At 45.1% G+C, this 21,118-nt stretch overlaps 1 protein-coding gene across 6 annotated transcripts in view; it reads left to right on the forward strand.

The window, feature by feature from the left end:
* The window catches only part of UBR4 (ubiquitin protein ligase E3 component n-recognin 4), a 2,945,062-nt gene that overhangs the window by 712,590 nt on the left and 2,211,354 nt on the right, over window positions 1-21,118 (forward strand). For all 6 annotated transcript variants that reach the window (XM_069611069.1, XM_069611071.1, XM_069611072.1 and 3 more), the window contains exon 23: window positions 17,752-17,934. In XM_069611069.1, coding sequence (XP_069467170.1) covers window positions 17,752-17,934 — 183 coding nt within the window. The remainder of the gene's footprint in view (window positions 1-17,751; window positions 17,935-21,118) is intronic.

A 21,118-nucleotide genomic window follows, 5' to 3' on the forward strand; every position in this document is an offset into this window, starting at 1 on the left:
TGGACGTGGTAATTATTTTACCTTGTCCCTAGGTGAGTGGGAATCTCCCCCCACCCCCTCTCACCTAGTCTTTTACTCTTTTTATGGGTGCCTTTGTTTAATGTCTCTCCATGGTATATGGTTGCAGTTATATTTTTCTATAACCCTTGGACTGACTGCAGTGTACTATGGCAGCACACTGCATTTTAAAAGTAGTGGCTTTCTTTTAATTCTCTTATGTCTCGGGTTAACTTTTTAGTCTTATTACTCGCAGGCTGTTAAATCAGCCTTAGTAATGCACAGAAGGGCCACCATTCTACTGGAATGGTGGGTTTCTTTTTTAGCCATTTATCATGTGCTTGTTATTTCTGAGGTCTTTCCCTACCATTCTAGGCAGGTACAACCTCAGTGGAAGTTTAATCTTATGCAGGAATCCTTTGTATTCCACACCTAAACTCCAGAGTGTTTGAGTAGGCAGGAAGCAAAGGAGGAGTCCAAAGCTTTTGCACTTTGTCTTTCACCCTGCCTGAAAAGAACTAGGTCCTAATGGGGGGGGGGCTGGCTGTCTTGATTGGACAGCCTGACCACCCCCTTTCTATGAACTGTAGGGAGAGATTTCAGAAGTGCTGTAGTTCCTGATAAATACTCCGAACCTGGAAGCTACTGAAAGGTTGACCACTGGATCTGAAACTTTTGAGGAAGATGAAGAAATCGGTCGCAATTTCCAGGGACCAGAGAGCCTGCTGTGTAACAAGAGCCTGATGCAACCCTTCCTTTCAATCGACCCGAGGGACCCGATTGTGACGCCTCATACCCAGAGGCTGATGAGATCCACTAGTCTAAAGAAGGCCTGCATTTTGAGCCATCCCACGAGGTGCAGCGACCTTGGTGGGCTGCAAACCACCAATACCCTGGGACCTTGAGCATGAGTGTAGTGCATGGTCTTCTGAAGTCTGAATCCAGCTGAACCTTTGTTGGACTCCTGCTGGACCTCCAGAGACATGATTAGAATCCCTGATGCCCCTCACCATAGAGCAGGACTGAGAGTGAAGATAATCTGAGCAGCGATATTCGTTCTTCATATGGCTGCTTTAAAAGGTGCAAAATCCACAGAGCCGCGAGAAAGCGGGAAGAGTCTCCTCTGACTGCTGCTGAAAGTTCCCATCCATTGTTCAGTTCTTCGTCTCCAGACCAAGAAACCAGGTACCGGGCCATATGCTGCTGCATTCGGAAGGCATCCACTCTGAAGCTTTTCTTTTCTTCTTTTGTCCTAAGGTACTTTGTGGGCTTCTGTAATACTTGCATTAAATCTTGTGTGCATCCTGTGGGGTTGAGTGGGTGATTCGTGTGGTTGGGAGTTTGTCCAAACCATTTGGCCAGGACTAATGCTGGAACACACATTGGGAGCCTTCTATGAAGTCCCTGAACACTTTAACTCTGAAAGTGAACACTTAACAGTTTAAGAAGATCTCCTATGGAACTTTAACTTTCTTGCAACTGAACCCTATCTCAATCTGCCTACAGCTGGCACCTAGACCACTAGGGTTCCTCTTCTGCCTCTGAGAGGAGTTATGCAATAGACTAAGGAAGGACTGGATAAGAAAAGGCTTCTGCCGTGAAAGTATAAAAAGTGTAAAAGTACTTGCGTGCTAAAGAAGTTAGTGTAGTAACGATCTCTGTGAAAGTGTAATTACGTTTATGCGTACGTTTTCACTTGCATTCTGCCCCCTAAAAACTGTATAACTGACTTTGGATGGTGTTCCCCCTTCTTAAAAGTAATAAGTGTAGGTACTATGTAGGTACAGTGTGAGTTGACTGGTGGAGGTAAGAGGCAGCACATTTGGCCCCTAACTCATAATTGGCATTTGTATTTAATTAATTTGACCTAAATAGCGGTCCTACGCACGTGTGATTTCTTGCTTCCCCGTTGTACTAAACCGACAAGCCCACTGGTCCCTCCTCCTCTTCCTCCGGCCCCCTCCCCTGTTTGGTCCTTGCTCTCCTTTTAACACTTCCTCCCAGGGCAGCCCTATGCCTGGTAGCGAAGGGCCCACGGCAAAGGATGGCTCCTGAAGTAGCTTCGCCAGTTGGTGTCTGCAGGTGTCAGCAGGGGAGTCCAGGGGCCTGCCTTTCTGTGGCCCTTCCACGTAATAAGGGTGCCCTTCCGTCTAGCTAGCTCTGCACCAGAAGTGCAATACTAACCCGCAGACCCCATAACTACAGACAACTAGCAGTGGCTGCAAAGTCATCCACCATACCAGCAGTGCAACCGGCCAGAGCACCCTGACACAACTCACGACAGATAGGCAGCCATCAACCAGCATCAACGGATAAGGTAGGAACAGTCTATTCCATCTACAACATATACTGACACCATCATACAAAACGTCTTGTACCTTACTGCATTGTGAAGCTTGCACTCTCCCACTATACACAACCCCTCTAAGTGTGCCACCTGTAACTTGAAACTGCTTTTGAAATTACTTTGAAACTGCATTAGAAGCTTGGGCCTCTCTCCCACTGTACAGGGATCTCTGGTCTTGGTGTTTTCCTCCTGTACCAATCTGCATTGTGGAGCTTGCGCCTCTCTCCCTCTGTACAGAACCTTCTAGGTGTGCTCCCCTGTATTTGATACTACTTTTGAAACTTGGGCCTCTCTCCCACTATACAGGAGCCTTTAATTATACTCCACTGTATTGAAACTGCATCTGACATTAAATTGAAATGGCATTTTGAAGCTTAGGCCTCTCCCACTATACAGGACCCTTCTAGGTGTGCATTTGAAACTTAAGCCTCTCTCCCACTGTACAGGACCCTTTAATTATACTCCACTGTATTGAAACTGCATCTGACATTAAATTGAAATGGCATTTTGAAACTTAGGCCTCTCTCCCACTGTACAGGACCCTCCTAGGTGTGCCTCCCTGTATTTGCATTTGAACTGCATTGGAAACTGCATTGGAAGGTTGGCCCTCTGTGCGGGGGTCTCGGGTCTTGGTGTGTCCCCCTGTACCAAACTGCATTGTGAGGCTTGGGCCTCTCTCCCACTATACAGAACCTTCTAAGGGTGCTCCTCTGCAATTGAAACAATATGGATGAAACCTTACAAATCAAGCCCACGAGAATCGTCATGCGGAATCCCACAAGGATCATCCTTCTCGCCAATACTATTCAACATCTACCTGTCACAGCCAATTAAAATAATCGAAAGTCATGGCCTCACATGTTAAAACTATGCTGACGACGCACAAATAATCTGTGAAATACAAGACTCACAAGAAGACAACTTAAGACTAGAGAACTGCCTTTGTGAAATATACAACAGGATGAACTTAAATTACCCCAAACTCAACCCAGGCAAAACAGAAATGATGATCATCACAAAAAACTGAGAAGAAAACCTCTACATCCCATGGCCAACAGAACTAGGTGAAACCCCAGCCCCATCATCGATTGTTTAAAAAAAACAAAAATAATAATAACCTGGGAGGCATGATGGACAATGAACTCACTCTAGAGCCAGAAGTAAACGCCCTAACCAAGAAATGCTTCTTTCTCCTGCAAGCAGCTTAAAGGATCCTACCATTCCTCTCATTCACCAACAAAACCACCATCATCGCTCTCGTCATGTCCAGATTAGATTACGCCAACAGCTTATATCTAGGTATGCCTGAACAACTCCTAAATAAACTCCAACGCATACAAAATGCAGCAGCCAGACTGCTCCTTAAACTACCTCGAAGAGAACACATCATACCAGCGCTGAAAACGCTACACCTGCTACCCATCAAACAAGGGATCAAGTTCAAATCCATGTGCATAACGCGCAGAGCAATCCACGACCCAGTGCAGAATTCCTTAGAAGAAAACTAAACATACACCACACTACAAGGCCACTCAGATCCTGTAGCGACATCCGTCTGGAACCCAAATCCTACAAGAGAAAACTCGGAGGATCCTCTTTCTCCCACCTCGCCCCAAAAACCTGGAACGAACTACCAAAAAACACTATGGAACACAAGAGATCACCTACAATTCATGAAACTCCTCAAATTATGGCTGTTCAGCCCATAATCAGAAAGACTGCCCATTAGGACCTATACAGTGGAACTAGGCTGAGAGGAACCTTTCCCGCTTCCCTAAGCCGTCAACCCTTAAAAGAAGTAAGGATACACAGATCTACAACATATCCACTTATTAAAGATAAACCACACCGAATCATACCAAAGAACATCCACAGATCAATCGGGAAGGAAGGCAAGGCAAGGTATGACCTAGCAACAACACCTGGCCTTCCTCGTAAACACAGGCAGCAATGGTCTACCGACAGTAAATGGATGGGAAGGAGTGGTATTGATAATATAACACCACTACTTAAGCAGGGATAATGCTCGCCCTCCTGGGTGTACTAAGCTCAATAACTTTGCTGGGGACCAGCCTCAGCACTGCCCCTGAAACTAGACAGTCAGGAAAGGGAAGAGAAAGAATATACCTACCCAATGGACCACCGACAATAAATGGATAGAAAGGAGCAGGTGAATGATAATATAACACCACTATCGAACTAAAGGATGATGCTCGCCTAATCGGGGAAATGAGCCCAAAACCTTGCTAGGAACCAGTCCCACCAACACCCTAGAAACTAGAAAGTCGGTAAATAAAGAGAAGAATATACCTACCGAGTATGACAACCTGATACATAAAACAAAGCTACAAAGATTAAGAGACCTATAACCCACGAAACAAAACCTCAAATTTCTGCATTCTTAATTCACACAAACGCACACAACCACTTCTCTCACAGCAAACCGCACAGACTTCACCGCAACAACATGCAATCGACACATAGATTGCAACAAAAGCACACAAGGACTCGCTTCTATCCTATATTCACACCCAAGCTTAGCGCACAGTGAAAACCGAACTGAAGCTGCCAACATGACACCACCTTCTCACTTTCCTACGCCCTCTTCGGCCACTAACCCACCCCCCACCTCTTTGTTTACAGATCCGCCCGAGTGCCTGGAGACCAACTTCGTTGGTGACGGTGCGCTATATAAATATCTTTAACATTAAAATTAACCTCATTGCTTAACTGAATGAGTATAAAGCTTACCAATGGTGGTTTCCTGCCTTGAATAACAGTCATCTGGGACTCGCACCCGTATGATGGGATCAGCAGAATAAGGAGGTCTGGGGCCCCAAGAGTAAAAGACGGAATCCTACACTTTGCAAGAGAGTAAACAAAGCAGTCACAATTCAGAACTAAGAGTCTGGGACCCGCACCCATATGAAAGCAATAGAATAAGTTAGTGGGACCACAAGCACGAGGGAGGTAGAATCCTACGTCTGGAAGGACAGTGAACCAAGCGATCATGATTCAGAACTGCGAGTCTGGTACCTGCACCCATATAAGAGCCAGAGGATAAGAGGATCTGGGACCCTGAGAGCAAAGGAGAGAAAGAGTGAAGATTGATATGCTTGGCAGGAGAGTAAACCAAGCTGGCACAGTACTGCATGGCAAGTCTTCTTATTTATGAGAGATAGTGTTAGGGGAGTTTCCCTAAAGTCCTTCTGATAGTAAGACTTTAGTAAGCTATCCTAGTTGTTTGTAGATCCCCAACTCTTAGTATCAGTCTGTACTTGCTCAGGACCTTGGTAGTGTGGCAGAGCAGTCAGGGCTCTTAAGAGGAAGATGTGAGCTGTAGGGAAGTGCAATGAACCCAGTTATATATGCACACCAAAGAAGCACTTGCATGTATAATTTATATAAAATTATATATTTATTATATTTACACTAGAACACTTTGGAATACTTTAGAATATACATCAAAGGACACTTTAACTTTTGTGTTTGTTTACAGTTAAATTCGTTGCAACGTTAGAAAGGAAAAAGACAGTGCTATCGTATTATCGTTAATTTTGCGCACATGTGGTTCTTAGCAGATTTACGGTGAGACGTTCATTCTGCAACACGTGCAAGAAAGTCACTTGAAGGAAGGAAAATGGTTAGAGTAACACTAGTCTGGTTCAAGGTCCTAGACGGGGTTTCTTTTACACAGCAAGTCTTTTAAGTCCAAAAATACAAAATTAGGACTCGAAGAGACACAAGCAGCGGATTGGGTCGGAGGTATGAGGGGGTTGCCCTGGACACCTCTACGTGCACTCCAATGCTCGGGAGCGACTTTTGGGAATCACGTAATCAATACCTTTTTCCCCCCAGCGTTTCTTAGGTTTGAAGAAAATGTTATTGCTGGATGCGTAGCGATGTTGCTGCTCTGGACCCGACCTCTGGATTCCTTGGTCTGATGACTGAAAGCAGGACACTGGACAGTGTCTTTCAGCAGCAGTCTTGAGGCTGGACCTGGGGCACGACTCAACAACTTTCTGTTTCTCTCTGCGGTTTTGGCACCTTTTCTGCAGCACCAACAAAGGGCACGGGTCGCCCGGTCAATCTTCTTTGCTTCCTGCAGTCCCACACTCTGATGAGTGGGTTTGGATGAGTTGGATCAGATCTCTGGATTGTCCTTGAGGGCTCAGCAAAGATTTGAATGGTTTTGGCCTCTCCATGACGATGCACTTAAAATGGGCTGCAGGTCTCCTTGTATTGGGGTTCCGCAGCTCTGAAAACTCCTAGGACTTCAGGAGATGGCTCAATTCAAAGTTTGTCTTGGGACTGGGTGTTCCCACCAGCCAAAGGGAAGGAGTCGTCCTCTTAAGAGTTCCTGTGACGCACAGAAAACGGGGGTCAGGACAGCAGTGGTCGCTTCAGTGTTTCAGAGAGTCTGCTGGCATCCCTAGTCGTCGTCTTCGATTACTTCAGCTTCCAGTGGTCGACTTGCTTTTTACTCCAGAAGCCTCACCTTTTATACGGTTCCAGCACACTCCTCTGCAATCTCTCTCAGCATTTTACAGAAAGGGGCTTTTGCATGTCCAATCAGGACAGCCAGACCCCATGTGGGAGCTGGTCCTATTCAGGCACTCTGACAAAGGACAAGGGGTGGAATACCCCCCTCCCCAACCCCCCACTTCCTGCCTGCCCAGACACACTGGAGCCAAGGCAGGGACACCCAAGGATTCCTGCCAAAGGCAAAACACACACACTGACTCCCCCTCCCAGAATGGTAGTAGAAGGGCTAACAAAGAACAATCATTCTAGCAAGGGCGAAAAGTTACTTGGGTGCCCTTGGTACAAGTTGGTACTTGGGTGTCCTTATTGTTCCCTACCGTGGCTATGCACATAGCCTGCGGTAAAAGAAACGACTCAATAGTTGATAGAATATGCCTATGGCCACAAGCCATAACCAGAAGAATGTCTATGTAACTAAAAAGTCACAGGAGCAGAGAGAATGGGAATGCTAGGTGTCCCTTTGGTACTCCACTGAAGATAGTGTTGGACAATCTCTCAGACTATACAGTTTTGGGAGAGATACTAAGTATCTCTCTATCTTTAAGAACTGTAGTTAGTTGAGGATACAGAAAAAGAATCTTAGTGGACCCCAAGGTTTACCAGCCACACTGCCCATAAGTGGCTGTGTGCTGAAGTAGTAGACTACAGATGCCTTTAAGAGCTATGGAACAGACAGACTCCACAGTACAGGTAGAATACAAAGAATAGTTACAAAAGACAGAGCCCACAAGTATGAAGGAGTGGAAAAAAGCTCCACTCATTCATGATTGAAAGAAAGAGGTCCAGAAGTCCAGCAAAACGTGTTGGAGGGGTATCACTAGGAGAGACGATGAAGCATAAAAATGATAATTCGAATGGATTGTGTCCTCCCACGTATTCCTCATCTTAGACATATATTCGTCAGCTTGCCGCTTCTTTCGGAAAGAAAATTCGCCAGAGGGTGCTGTGCTCGAGGCCGCGTAGCTTGGTCTCTCGAAGGCCACCGTCGACATCATCCGTCGTATAAAAGGCTCGAGCCGCACCCGTTGGTTTAGTTCCATTTTTCAAAGATTCTGCTTCGTGTATCAAAAACAGCGCGTCTGTTTTTCTCATCAAGAAATGTCTTCTTCCTCAACCCCGACAACACCCAAGACAGGTTTTAAAAAGTGTCTCAAATGCGGAAGAAAGATGTCCATTACGGATCCTCACCAACTGTCTTTGGTGCCGTAGTCCTGATCACCGAGTCGATGAGTGCATGTCGTTTCAGGCGAAGTCAAACAAGGCTCTTAAGGAACACCAAGGTAAGCTAGCGGTGGGGGAAGAGTCTTTCAAGTGTGCTAAAAGAATCGAGATCTAAATCTCGTCATGAGGCGATCAAGGTCGAAAAGTCGCTCAAGGAAGTCCTCTTCCTAGTCATCGAAAAATTTAAAAAAAGTCAGACCTTCATCCTCTTCTTCCTCGCCTGACAGAAGGTTAATTTCTTATCCTTCGAAGCATGATTCCCCAAATAAATGGGAGGCCTTCAGGGCTTCAATGCTAAAAAGTTTTGAGAAGGCGGCCTGACCCCCTCAAAAAAGCTTTGTGAAGAGCATGTCCCTGTCCACTCTAAAGGTGACCGATGGAAATCCAAAACGTCTCACTCTAAATCAGACAAAAAGTCGAGGGCGTCCACGGACGATGATTCTCCAGCATCTCATGAGACTGTACAGAAACCTTTGGTGCATAAATGGAGGTTGTCTGAGGATAAAATGGCGTCCTCATCGTCGAAGTCGGCTATCGACTCGACCCGTCTTTCGATGCCATTGAAGCCAAAAATGGCGTCAATACCTTCAGCTTTGAAGCCTTACTCGACATCGAAGTCCTCCTCAATGACCTTGGGGATTCCTTAGAGTATGTCAAAGCCGGTGTCGATTCCGTTTCATACCGGTTTCCAAGATGACAACTATGGCTAAGGCTAGGTCTGTTCCACCTTTACCAGAAAAAATGTTCCACCCTCAGCCCAGGCAAGAATTTTTTAAATCTGTCTGCCATTTTTGAGAACCAAACCTCTGAGTAAATTACATGAGCTGGTGTTCGTTTTGGGGCAAGAGAAGTCCCTGAGGAACTGGTAGATCCTCATTAAAAAAATGTCAGACCTTTGACTGCCTACAATCGGCCAGTGGCTTAGATACCTCACCTGAGGTAGATTTTGAAAGGCCTGACCCTAGGCTGAACCAGGGTACAGGAACCTCATGAGAAGAGTGATAGATTTTATGGGGTGGAAGTCAGTGTCCTCTAGATATGACCAGGACGACTTAATCATTGATGAAGGACCTCTGAAAGACCCAGTCCTTCCATTACACAAGGCTCTTCAAAAGAGAATTATGACAAATTGGGACACACCTGAATCTCTACCAGCTGTAAATAAGAAATGTGTAGGAAAGTATACACCTGCTCCCTCGGATCCAGAATATTTGTCTAAGCATCCTTCTCTTTGAAAGTTTGATAATCCAAGCTGCGACTGCGAATAGACAGTCGGCTTATCCCTCTATGCCCCCTGACAGGGACGATAAAAAGATTGATGCCCGGGCGAGGAAGGCTTTTACTTCTGGTAGTATGCCCTTAAGTCTACTAATGTCACTTGTACATTAGCTAGGTTCACTTACTCCCTGTGGAGCTGTTTAGATGGAGCGGCTGATCACATCCCGGAGGGTGAGGAGCGGGATGGTTTCCTGGCGATAGTAAAGGCTGGGAAGGAGGCTATGGAGGAGTGCCTCAAGTCAGGACCAGATACTGCAGAGAGTATAAGCAGATCCATGGCCTCTAGAACAGTCTTGCGTAGATTTGCATGGCTAAGAAAATCTGGTTCCGCATCTGATGTACAATCCAGGTTACTTAACATGCCCTTTGACAGCTTGTGGTTGTTTGGCAGCAAGGCGGACGAGAGCTTGGAGAAGCTGTAGACCTCGAAAGCGGCAGCAAAAGCACTCGGCGCCGCTATAAGGCAACCTCAACAGCACTCTTACGCAGGGTCATCTTCCAGGAAGAGTTGCCCTTTTTGCTTCTATTCCTCTTTTGGAAAAGGGAGAGGGCAGGCCAGTCAGAGGGGACAACAAAGAAAACCCTTTCGTGGTGGAAAAGGGAGAGGTGCTAGATCAGCCACAGCAGCGGCTACTACCTCCTCAGCCACTTTGAGGGCTTAACCCACAAGACCCCGTGGGAGGCAGAATCACTCAGTATCTGGACGAATGGCAGGGCATTACGTCGGATGCTTGGGCACTAAAGATAGTAACCCATGGTAACTGTCTTCCTTTTCATCGAAGGCCTCAAGATCATCTACCGGGAGCCAACTCTGTAAAAATTACAGACCCGCTCCTTGTGAAGGAGATTTTAACCCTGCTAGAGAAAGGTGCAATAGAACATGTACCTGTAGCGAAGAGGAACAAGGGTTGGTGCTCCCCTTATTTTCTCATCCCCAAAAAGGACGGAGGATTGAGTCCCATCTTGGACTTGAGAAATTTGAGCAATTTCCTCAGGAAGGAAATGTTCAAGATGGTGACCCTTTCTCAGATCCTTCAGGCTCTTCAGCTTCAGGACTGTCTGGTTTCATTGGACCTTCAGGATGCTAACTTTCATGTGCCAATCCATCTCAAACACAGAGTACCTGAGGTTCGCAATTGGTCGATCTCGCTATCCGTTTCGAGTTCTGCCATTTGGGCTGACTTCCGCCCGAGGGTCTTCACCAAACTAATGGCGGTAGTGGCAGCGAGTCTCAAAAGGGAGGGGATTCACATCTACCCTTACCTGGACGATTGGCTAATCGGGGCAAGTTCACCCGAACTGGCCCTGGAACATCTGGCCATAACCTGTCACTTCCTACAAAAATTGGGCTTCTCCCGCAAATACATGAAGTCACAAATGATTCCGAGCCAAAAGCTCCCAATTCATCGGAGCGATCCTGGACACCACCTCCGGGAAAGCCTCCCCTCACGAGGAAAGAGCTCACCACATTCTGCAGATGGTAATAAAACTTCAGAATGCCCAACATCTACCAGCGTTCGACTTCCTAAGGTTGCTAAGCCTCATGGCATCCTGTATTTTTCTGGTGCCAGAGGCTCGACTGAGGGTGAGATCCCTTTAAAGGGCCCTCAGGATTCAATGGTCCCCGTTTTCAGGGGAGATGTCAGATCTTCTACAAGTCCTGTCTAAGGTGGCTAAAGATCTCCTATGGTGGGCTCACAAGGAAAATATCCTCAGAGGGGAACCTTTTTAGCAACTATGACCGGAGATAACTGTATTGACGGACGCTTCATTCATAGGGTTGGGAGCCCACACCAACGATCTGACAATCGGCGGTCGTTGGTCTCCATCGGAGTCCAAACTACACATCAACCTTTTGGAGCTGAGGACAATCGGACAAGCGCTGAATGCCTTTCTGCCCTCGGTACGGGGAAAGAATGTCCTGATAATGACGGACAACACAGTGGCCATGTACTACCTCAACAAACGAGGAGGCGTAGGATCACTCCCACTGTGCAGAGAGGCAATGCAGCTCTGGTTCTGGGCAATACAATAAGGAATTTCTCTGTCGGCAGTTCATCTAGCCGGAGAGCTGAACACGGCGGCTGATGCTCTGAGCAGGCAGGGCACAGTCTCCCATGAGTAGGCGAAAGCTCAGGAAGTCCTTCAAGAGATCTTCACCCTTTGGGGAACCCCTCAAGTGGATCTGTTTGCGACCGGTGCCAACCGGAAGTGCAAACTGTATTGCTAAAGGGAGTTTCCCCCGAGAGGAGCTCTAGGGGACGTGTTCGTAGTGGACTGGATATTTCCACTCCTTACGTGTTTCCTCCAGTCCCTGTGATTCCTCAAGTAATCAGGAGGTTAAAGTTCAGGAAAACCATGATCCTCATTGCCCCGGATTGGGCCAGGAAACGTGATACCCGGACCTTCTGGACATGTCCATCTGCCCACCAATACGTCTTCCAGAGAGGATCTTCTCTCGCAAGAGAAATGTTGGGTTCTCCATCCAGAGGTCAAGACACTCGACCTTCACGCTTGGCTTCTGAGAGGTTCAGATATAAGGATTGGGACCTCCCGGACGACGTTATGGAGATTTTGCTTTCGGCCAGAAGGTCAGCATCAAAATCCTTATACCGGCGTCGTTGGAAGAAACTCAGTAACTGGTGCATGGATAAGAATGTGGATCCTTTTCAATGTACCACTCCCATGGTGCTTTCCTTTCTATTAGATTTAGCCAACTCAGGCCTCCAAGTTGGAACTATTAAAGGATATTTGGCAGCGCTATCCATCTTCAAGCGCTCCTCAGAAGAGGTTTCATATTTCAAAATGCCTTTAGTTATCCAAATTCTTAAAGGGTTAACAAATGTGTTCCCTCCTTCACCTTTCCAAGTTCCCATTGGGGATTTAAATTTAGTTTTCAAGTATATGTGTGCCCCTTTGAGCCTTTACATTCTTGACCTTTAAGGCTCCTAACTTTAAAAACGGTTCTACTAGTGGCTCTAACTTCAGCCCGCAGGGTGAGCGAGTTGCAGGTACTCTCTTGCAAGCCTCCTCACACGGTTTTCCATAAAGATAAAGTTGTTTTAAAGGTCAAGCCTTTTTTCCTAACTAAAATAGTTTCGGATTTCCATCTGTCACAAAAAATAACTTTACCATCTTTTTATCCTCCTCCGCATGCTAGTAAAGATGAGGAAAGATTTCACAGACTAGACCCTAAAAGGGCTCTCGGTTTCTACATATCTAGACTGGCAAGATTTAGACAAACAGATCAGTTGTTTGTCGGGTATACTGGACACAAATTGGGCCTTGGTGTGTCCAAACAAACTATATCCAGATAGATTATCCCAGCAATATCTGAATGTTACAAATTGGCTGGGAAGGAGCCTCCAGATGGTTTAAGGGCTCATTCAACCAGGGGCATAGCTCTTCAGAGGGGTGTCCCAGTGCAAGACATTTGAGCTGCGACCACTTGGTCATCAATCCACACTTTTGCAAAACATTGTTTAGACACCACTTCTAACCAAGGAGGCCTTTTTGCAAAAGCCCTCCTTCATTCTGTGCATAATTGAAGAACTATGGTACTCCCTCCTCTAAATTACAACTGCTATGGGAGTCTATCTAAGATGAGGAATACATGGGAGGACACAATCCATTCGAAGAACAAGTTACTTACCAACTATAACGTTCTTTTGACTGGATGTTCCTCCCACGTATTCCTCATCGACCCTCCCATCCCACTCCTCTGTACAGTTCTTGCGCTTGTTGCACTTGTACTTCCTTAAGAGCCTGACATCTGCAGACACAGAATACAACTGATATGACCTTTAACATCGAAAAAACAGAACTGAACCAACGGGCGCGGCTCGAGCCATTTATACGACGGATGACATCGACGCTCGACAGTGGCCTTTGAGGGAGGAAGCTACGTGGCCTCGAGCGCAGCGCCCTCTGGCGAAATTTTTTTCTGAAACAAGCAGCAAGCTGACAAATATATATCTAAGATGAGGAATACGTGGGAGGAACATCCAGTCGAAAGGACGTCACAGTTGGTAAGAACTTGTTCATCTCCCTAGCAGGGACCTGTTTGCCATTGGATTGTTTTGTCTCCCCCTGTTCTCCATAGGATAACATTGAGAACAAGTTTTTGTAACCTTCCATTCCGCTGCTTTTTGGTCATCGTACCTGAGTAGTAAAACCTGAAAGATAAGAACACATTTTACATACCTAGTAACTTTGTTGCACCTCTTCTTGCGAATAATCACCAACACAAGTAACGTACCTGCTACAGATACATTCTGAGGAGCAGCATTGTGACGCCTGGGCATAAGATGACATTCTTCTTAGGGAATGGACTGCTGAAGTTAGGGAATATAACCTGTGACTTGGTTCCATCTTTGCTGCATCACTTTACGTGCCTCCTTTGCTTATTTAAGTCATTGAATGCATTTTAAGAACCTATGGTGAATGTATGTGTGTTGGAGTATTGTGTGATAGCATCACCTGTTTTTTAAAAAATTTTAGTGGGTGTTTAAGGTCTAGAATTAATATTTGTGTTTTGTATACATTCCTTTCTAAAATAAATGTTTCTGTTCTTCATTGTGTGGACTCATTGTGGACCCCTGACTCCACTGACACACTTCTGAGAAAAACCCTGACCACTCTCCATGCTTACCTTGATTGGGTTAGGCTAAGCTCAGAGTTCCCCAGTTCACAACTAGGGTGGCCTCCTCAAATCTGTCCACCAGGCCAGATGTGAGAAATCCACCTTCATGGTATGAGGGAGGTACAGATAGATCCCTACTTGGGAGTCTCCTTGTCTGCTCTAGTGGCGTGGGGGTCATGCCTAGTGAGATCCTACTCTGTGTTCCTTAGGGAGTGAATCGCGTAGGGATGAATTCCATGGATTGGTCACAGTTGCCCTTTCCTTCCCCGGAAACATAACTTGCATTTAAAAATGAGTTTCAGCACTTGCACGTTCTGCATGCTCACAAGGTCAAGTGGCACCCCTTCTCTTTCATTGTTATATTTGCCTTTCATTCCCATGTTCCCTCCCCGTTGCCCTGTAGGCGCTTCGAAACACAAGTTACTTGTTGTATAAGCGCCTTACAAATGCACAATACAACAAATAATAAAAAATAACATAAAAGACTAGAGTTTTGCACTGACTCTAGGACTATTGCTGTGTCAAGTCCATTGTCCCCTATGGGTCAACTCTGAATAATATGACAAAGTATCACGTAAGTATCCAAGAACTGTTGGTTTTCTTGGAAACATTGTTTCCAGGATACGGATTGGACCTAGACATGTTTGTTCTGAATATGGCTATGTCTTATAACCCTTTAAGGAATATGCAAGATTACTTAATCTCTTCTTCCCTCCCTTAAGGTATGCACTTGCTATTGCATAACCTGGCCAAATGGTAAAGTTTGTTCCAATTCAGAAACCAAACTCTAATAATATATGTATATATTGTTTCACTTAACGTTTTAGTTCCTTTTGACCTGCACAGCATGTGAATCTAAGCAGATACAACCGTCAGAAATGCTTTTACGGTAAGTAATGCATTGTCATATTGTTTCACTTAACGTTTTAGTTCCTTTGACCTAAGGCATATGTATTGCTAAATGTAAGGGAGAATTCTCTGTTTAGGCTGAATTTTCTAACCTATTGAGTCCCCCAGCAGCTTTGCTGGATTTCTGGAGTTTGTTTTTTTTTCTCCTGCCAAGAGTGAGACTCTTTTCCTCACACTCTTGGACATGATTTGAGGGGATCCTTTGACTGTTAATGTGTTTTATGTGCTATGGGGTCTTTTACTCCATAGGGTCTCATGTGGTTTTACTATGTGTTTTACACAGCACCCTCAGTGCAGTGACACAGGGGTGTCTCCCAGGGCATGTAAAGTCCCCATTGGCTTTACTAGTCCCAAATTTCAGAACCAGTACAAACCATCATAATATGGAAGTACTGATGGGGGTAATTCGATTGCCCCTGGGTCTGTTTTTCGAGGCGGTACTGTGTAGTCCTCCCTCGTCGAGTTTCTGGCTGGTGGTAGTGGTTACCACGCGGAATATTCCTTAAGAATATTCTATATGGGATTTTCCCATGTATTTTAAACGCACCACTTTTTGGTACCGCCGGTTTATTTATTTAATATTAATTCACCGGTAGGGTCTTTTTGCTAGAACTCTGTTTTAAAATGGCGTTTGTGTTCGCCTCTGTAACTCCAAACCAAAGGTCGAGCCCTTTGTTCCACCTTTGGCGGGCTTCTACACAGAAGCCCTCCTAGGAGGGGGTTTAGGCACCTTGGACCAAGTTGCCTTGCCAACCCAAGTCGCACTCTTGCGTGATTGGCCCAAGTGATGAGCCGCCCCGCTCACCACTTAGCATGTTTTATTGACAGCTAGGCTGAATGAATGGGGGTTTCTTGCATAAAAGCAGGGCTTTTGGGACTGGAACTTCAGAAGTCGCCACAGGACCTGAAAATCCGAAGAGGGAGAAGCTGAGCCAACCTGCAACGACGACACCACCGGTGGAGCCCTGCTGAACCGTCTCACCACTTCCCGACGACAGAGGAGATCTTCTTGCCGGAGAGTCTCTTCCCCTTGAGCTGGTGGGGACAACCAGTTTGCTTTCTTTTTCGCCTACCAGGACGTCTAGTGGTCGAATTGTTTGTGCTAAGCACCCCGGCAACCGGATAGCCACTGACCACTGAACCGCGAATAAAAGGACTGCCCCTTTTAATCGAGAACTCGGCAGCTGGTTTCTTCCCTGGCAGTGCAACGACCTTCTGCTTTCCTCCCCGACGAGACCTTCTCTTCCGCCGGACGAAGCACTGACTTGCACCCACTGCCAGGAACAACTGCCTCCGCTGGAGCGTTCTCACCATTTCAAGGTACTGTGTCCGCCTGGTCCCCCTTTCTATAGATTGCTACAAGGTGACAGTAAATCCTTAACCTTCTAGACTGGGCTGGTCTCTTGACCATCTAACTGGTCCCTTTCTTTTGGTCCAACTTCTTTCTGAACCTTTTCGAGACTTTTGTGCACTTTCCAACCGTGTGACCTTGGACACATTTCGTTCTGATCCTCTTAAAGTTGATCCGGCTTTCTGAACTCTAACTTCACGGTTTGATTTTGCCTTCCTCTCTTGCTGTGTTCTTCTGAAAGTGTTGGGATCTGTTTCAATTTATGCTCTGCCTTTCAAACCGAATTATTAGAGTGCCATCTGCGTTAAACGCTCACCGCTGTCTGAAAATAAGTGGTGCTTTACTTAACACTTGTCTAATATTCTTTTAAGGGAGTGTATATACTTTAGTGACTGTTTTTTGAACTTGCTTGATATTAGTGCCAGTGTGTTTTCTTAGATGTGTTTTTAAATAAATAATTATATATCTTTTACACCAAAGCTCTGGTCAGTGTTTGCTTGTTTTACTGTGTTTATCTGCCCTATTGTGTATGCTCTGTATACTGCCTAACTCTTCTTGAGAGAAGTCTGACTGCTCAGCCACAGCTACCAGGTAAATCTGGGTGGTGCAGACTGCTACCAATTGGGTTTACTGCTAACTCCTGTGGTCTTAAACTTTTTGCAGTGGTCCTTAAGGGAACTGCACCGGTTTCTGCCTAACACTAAATAGAAGCATTTCTGTACTCGACTGTGTGGAAATACCACTAATTCTGAAGCTCTTGTGTTAATTAAACTTCATACCAAACTTTGATCTCCTGGGACCCAGCCTAATTGCGCGCCCTTTTTGCCAAAAGAGAGTTAAGACTGAGTCCGACCTCTGCTGGTCCACCAAGGTTGGATTTCCAAAATCCTCCACAAGTAGTGGTTCAGGAAAACCTCACATCCATGATACCGCTTTACTAAATGAAAGTATCTGTAAAGCCCTTCTCGACCTCAGAGGAAAACATTACAAAGAGAAATGATGCATGGGTTAAAGTTGTAAGTTACTAGCCAACCATAAAAAGTAACTTGCCGCTTCAATTGTACACATACACATAGCACATCATTTCTTACTCTCCAAGAGTCCATTTTCACTAGCAGGTTGAACTCTAGATTTATGAAGCAGCATGGGGCTAAGAACTGAGACTAATAAGACCATGTTTCCTTAACAAAATTCGGTCTTCTGACACAGTAGAAATTGGGACTTGTGGCCCGGTGATGCAATGTGCTCATAGGCTTGTGACAAAGTAAAGCAAGTGTCAATATTTCAACAAATATAATAGACAAGGACATAGCTTTATCACCTATAAAGAGGCAAAGATTAGCAGATCATTGATGAGGACGCAATACTTTTTGTTGCATTTTGCTTCTGGTTATGTTGATTAGCATGTTGTGTTATATTGTATGAATTCGAGATGCCATCTGATCTTCTTTGCACTTTTAGGAGGCATGTGCCCGCCAATATTACTTCCTGGTGCTCTGGAGGATTCTGGGTATTTTGCCGCCATCCAAGAGCTACATTAAGCAGTTGGCTACAAGTACACCGGATATGAGTGAATGCGACATTCTGCACACTCTACGTTGGTCTGCGCGCCTGCGTATTGCTTCATATGTCCAATGGATCAAGGTAAGTACTGCAGTGATTTGATTAATTGAAACCTCTATTCAGCATTGTACAGCATAATACATGTTTTACAGTGATCAGTTGAAATTGTCTGTGGGAAGCTGAACTAACATGGTATGTGTGCTAGGACATTATACACTTAAAATAATAACTTAATCGGTTTAGGAGCAAAACTGGAAGATGTTCAGTGCACTCCCTATTACTTTGTATTGTCCTAATTCAAACCTGAACAGAATTACCTTTTATCCCCAGTTAAGATGTTCGCTTACTTGGCCACATTAATTGATGGGTATTGTCCTCAAGGATCGGTGTAAAATATGTCCTTTTGCAACTTTTCCTCCATTGGCATTGATGGAATCCCCGGCTTTTTGTTGAGGACATTTTAGGTAAGGTTTGTCAAATAATTCAGAAAGGCCAAGCTATCCGTATGACTATGTGATGTTCCCTACCTAAAGAATAACTAAGGTGCTAGTCAGTCATCTTTTTCTCAATGTCCAAAAAATAATCTGTCCACAACTACCAATATCTGACCATAGCACTATCTTAACAAAATAAAGGCAGTGAAATGTCTCCCTGCTCTGTAATTCCAGCACTTGGTATATGTTCTCTTCTTTGGAAACGTTATCAGTTCAGTTAATTCCTTTCTCACATTAGGCAAGTCTTTGCTTTGGTCAGCTTGTTTGCTTGTATAAGCTGGGTGGGCCTTTAACTCCAGATCTTCTTTCTTATCTCACACTCTTTTTCTTTGTGTGGCTCACATGTTTTCCTTTCTTTCAGGATAGGAATATATTCCTTAGTTCATCCCCTCCTTTGAGAATTTCTGGTACTTTCGTTTTCTCAGGTTGTTCACATTCATTAATGTTAGGCAGAGCTTGTATGCAGTAATCGTTGGGACCACCACACACAACTATGACTACAGGTGTAATTAAACCAACCTTTGGTATAAGTCTGTACTACACAGGTCTGTACTACAGTTTTGGTAGCAGAACTGAGCAGCCAGGCTTATCTCAAGAGGGGAATGTGAGCAGTAATGAGGTTACACAGAGGTCTACAATCACAAGTGGTCAAACTCTTACACTCAAGGTTTCTTTGATAAATACTTATTAATTTATTTATCTGTCAGTTATAAAACATTCATAAGAAGGAGGCAATTATATAATACACACATATACTTCAATACTATTTCAGAATACATTTCAAGAGTAGTAAAAGGCAAATGTTATTAGAACATGAAAGGTTACAATTATTCTTAGACATTGTGGATATTTTGGGTTCACCAGAAGATTCAATTTAATAGGCTAGGCCAAAGTCAATGGGCTAAAGTCTTGGATAGGACAAAGCGGTTCTGGTGGTTCAACGGAAAAGTCTCTGCACACATTCTTAGAAGTAGTTTGTAAAAAGAAGAATCATATATTGGGTCACAAGCTGATTAGGCCTGCGAGTTGCGAAAGTTTCAAATACTTTCACCGCGAGAGCTAAGTACTCTCTCTGATTTCACAGTACCTTAAAATGAAGAAAAAGCCACAGCTGACGACTTCTGTTCCTGGCAGTTCCTGCAGATCTCAATGTCCCTGTGCTTCAGTCGTGGGGACAAGAGGGAGGTCATCGAGGGGGACTCCTGCACTGGGACTGTTCAAGAAGGGGCAACTGGCAAATTTTGATTCCGGTAGCTGTAAGTAAAGCTTGCGTCCCTCTCTCTGGTTATTAGGTTTCCTGCAGCACTCTGAGGAAAATACAACCAGCTCTGAGATTGGTATCCAGGTGGCTTACTGTCGAGTTGATTGCTCCCACCAATTCAAAGGGAGAAGTCGTCCTGTCAGGGCTTCTCTGTCGAGATGAACTTGGCAGTTCAGACCTGCAGCAGGTCTTCACCGGGCAAACCAACGGTCCAGGGGTTGCAGCAGCTGTCCTCTTCCAGCTAGTCTTTGGTTCTTTCGTTCCAGTGGTCAACTCTGCCTTCCAAGCCAAGAGACTCACCTTTTATTCAGTTCTCTCCCATTCATTCCAGCATAGCTGCCATTCACCCAGCAGGGTAACTGTCCTTGTCGGACAGTCAGCCAGCCGATCACCACAGAGTGCATTTGGGTCTCCTATGAGACTAAGCACAGGGAGTTTCGGGGACCTCCCTCACTTCTTGCCCACCCCAGAGTTTTGGGCGCCAGAGGTGGTCTTCAATCCTGAAGCCCGCCAAAGGCGATGGACCATTGTGACCAAACTTGGTTTGGCACAAAGAGAAAACTCTAGAAGGACCTTTCCAAAAAGAAATGGCAAAAAAAGAAGACTGGGACCTGTTTTTACAGAGGGGGCTCGGACGCCATCTTGAAAAACCTGGCTCCTGCGATTTAACGTTACCGGAGCTACGAATAGTTTGCGGTCGGGAAAAATCATGGTAGTTCGTTGTATAACCACTGCCACCAGCCATTCTGAAAGGAAAGGGTATCATTTGACTGCTACATGAGTATCTAGACACAGGGGATACTAAGTAACCCCTCCAGCACTCTATTGTTAGATGGGGTGTGCTGGGTCTAGGAATTGAAAAGACTAGCAAAGTCATTTTCACTTTACTTACTCTGGGAAACAGTAGTTTATCCCAGAGAAGGTATTTAAACCTTGGGAAAGCCTGAAAGGCTTCCCTGTGCCACTGCACTGAGGGTGTTGTGTGACACAAATGAAAAGATGATGCCTATGGAGTTGTTTAAACTCCATAACAAAAGAAAACACAAGAGTAAAACGCACATCAAAATACATGAGAGAGTGGGGAAAAAGGCTCACTCTCTCTCCAGGTAAAAAAAATCAAGTCCTCAAAATCCAGCAGAGTTGCCGGGGGTCTCTAAGGTGAAGGTAATTAGCACATTTTTGAGAATTCTCCCTAACAATTAAGCCTTGGGCTTCTCTCACTTTCATTCACCTCCCCCTTTGGGAATGGTAGTCTTTCTTTCCTTGTATTAGCAGAGCTCACTTTTAGTAAGCGTATTATAGTTCTACGTCGTTCATCTCCAGGGAATAGTCTTGTTCTTTTCACTAAACTATCACAATTCACATTTAACAATGATACTTCACTCTCCTTCAATGCAGGTTGTGTTTCGTATTTGTTACATAACAGTTCCAATACAGTAACTCTTCTTTCTTATTCGTATTGAGATGGGTTATTCTGTATTATACTCTTGGTTATTCTTCCCGTGTCTCC

The sequence above is a fragment of the Ambystoma mexicanum genome, chromosome 8 (assembly GCF_040938575.1).
Source record: "Ambystoma mexicanum isolate Mex_15411 chromosome 8, UKY_AmexF1_1, whole genome shotgun sequence".
NCBI lineage: Eukaryota > Metazoa > Chordata > Amphibia > Caudata > Ambystomatidae > Ambystoma > Ambystoma mexicanum.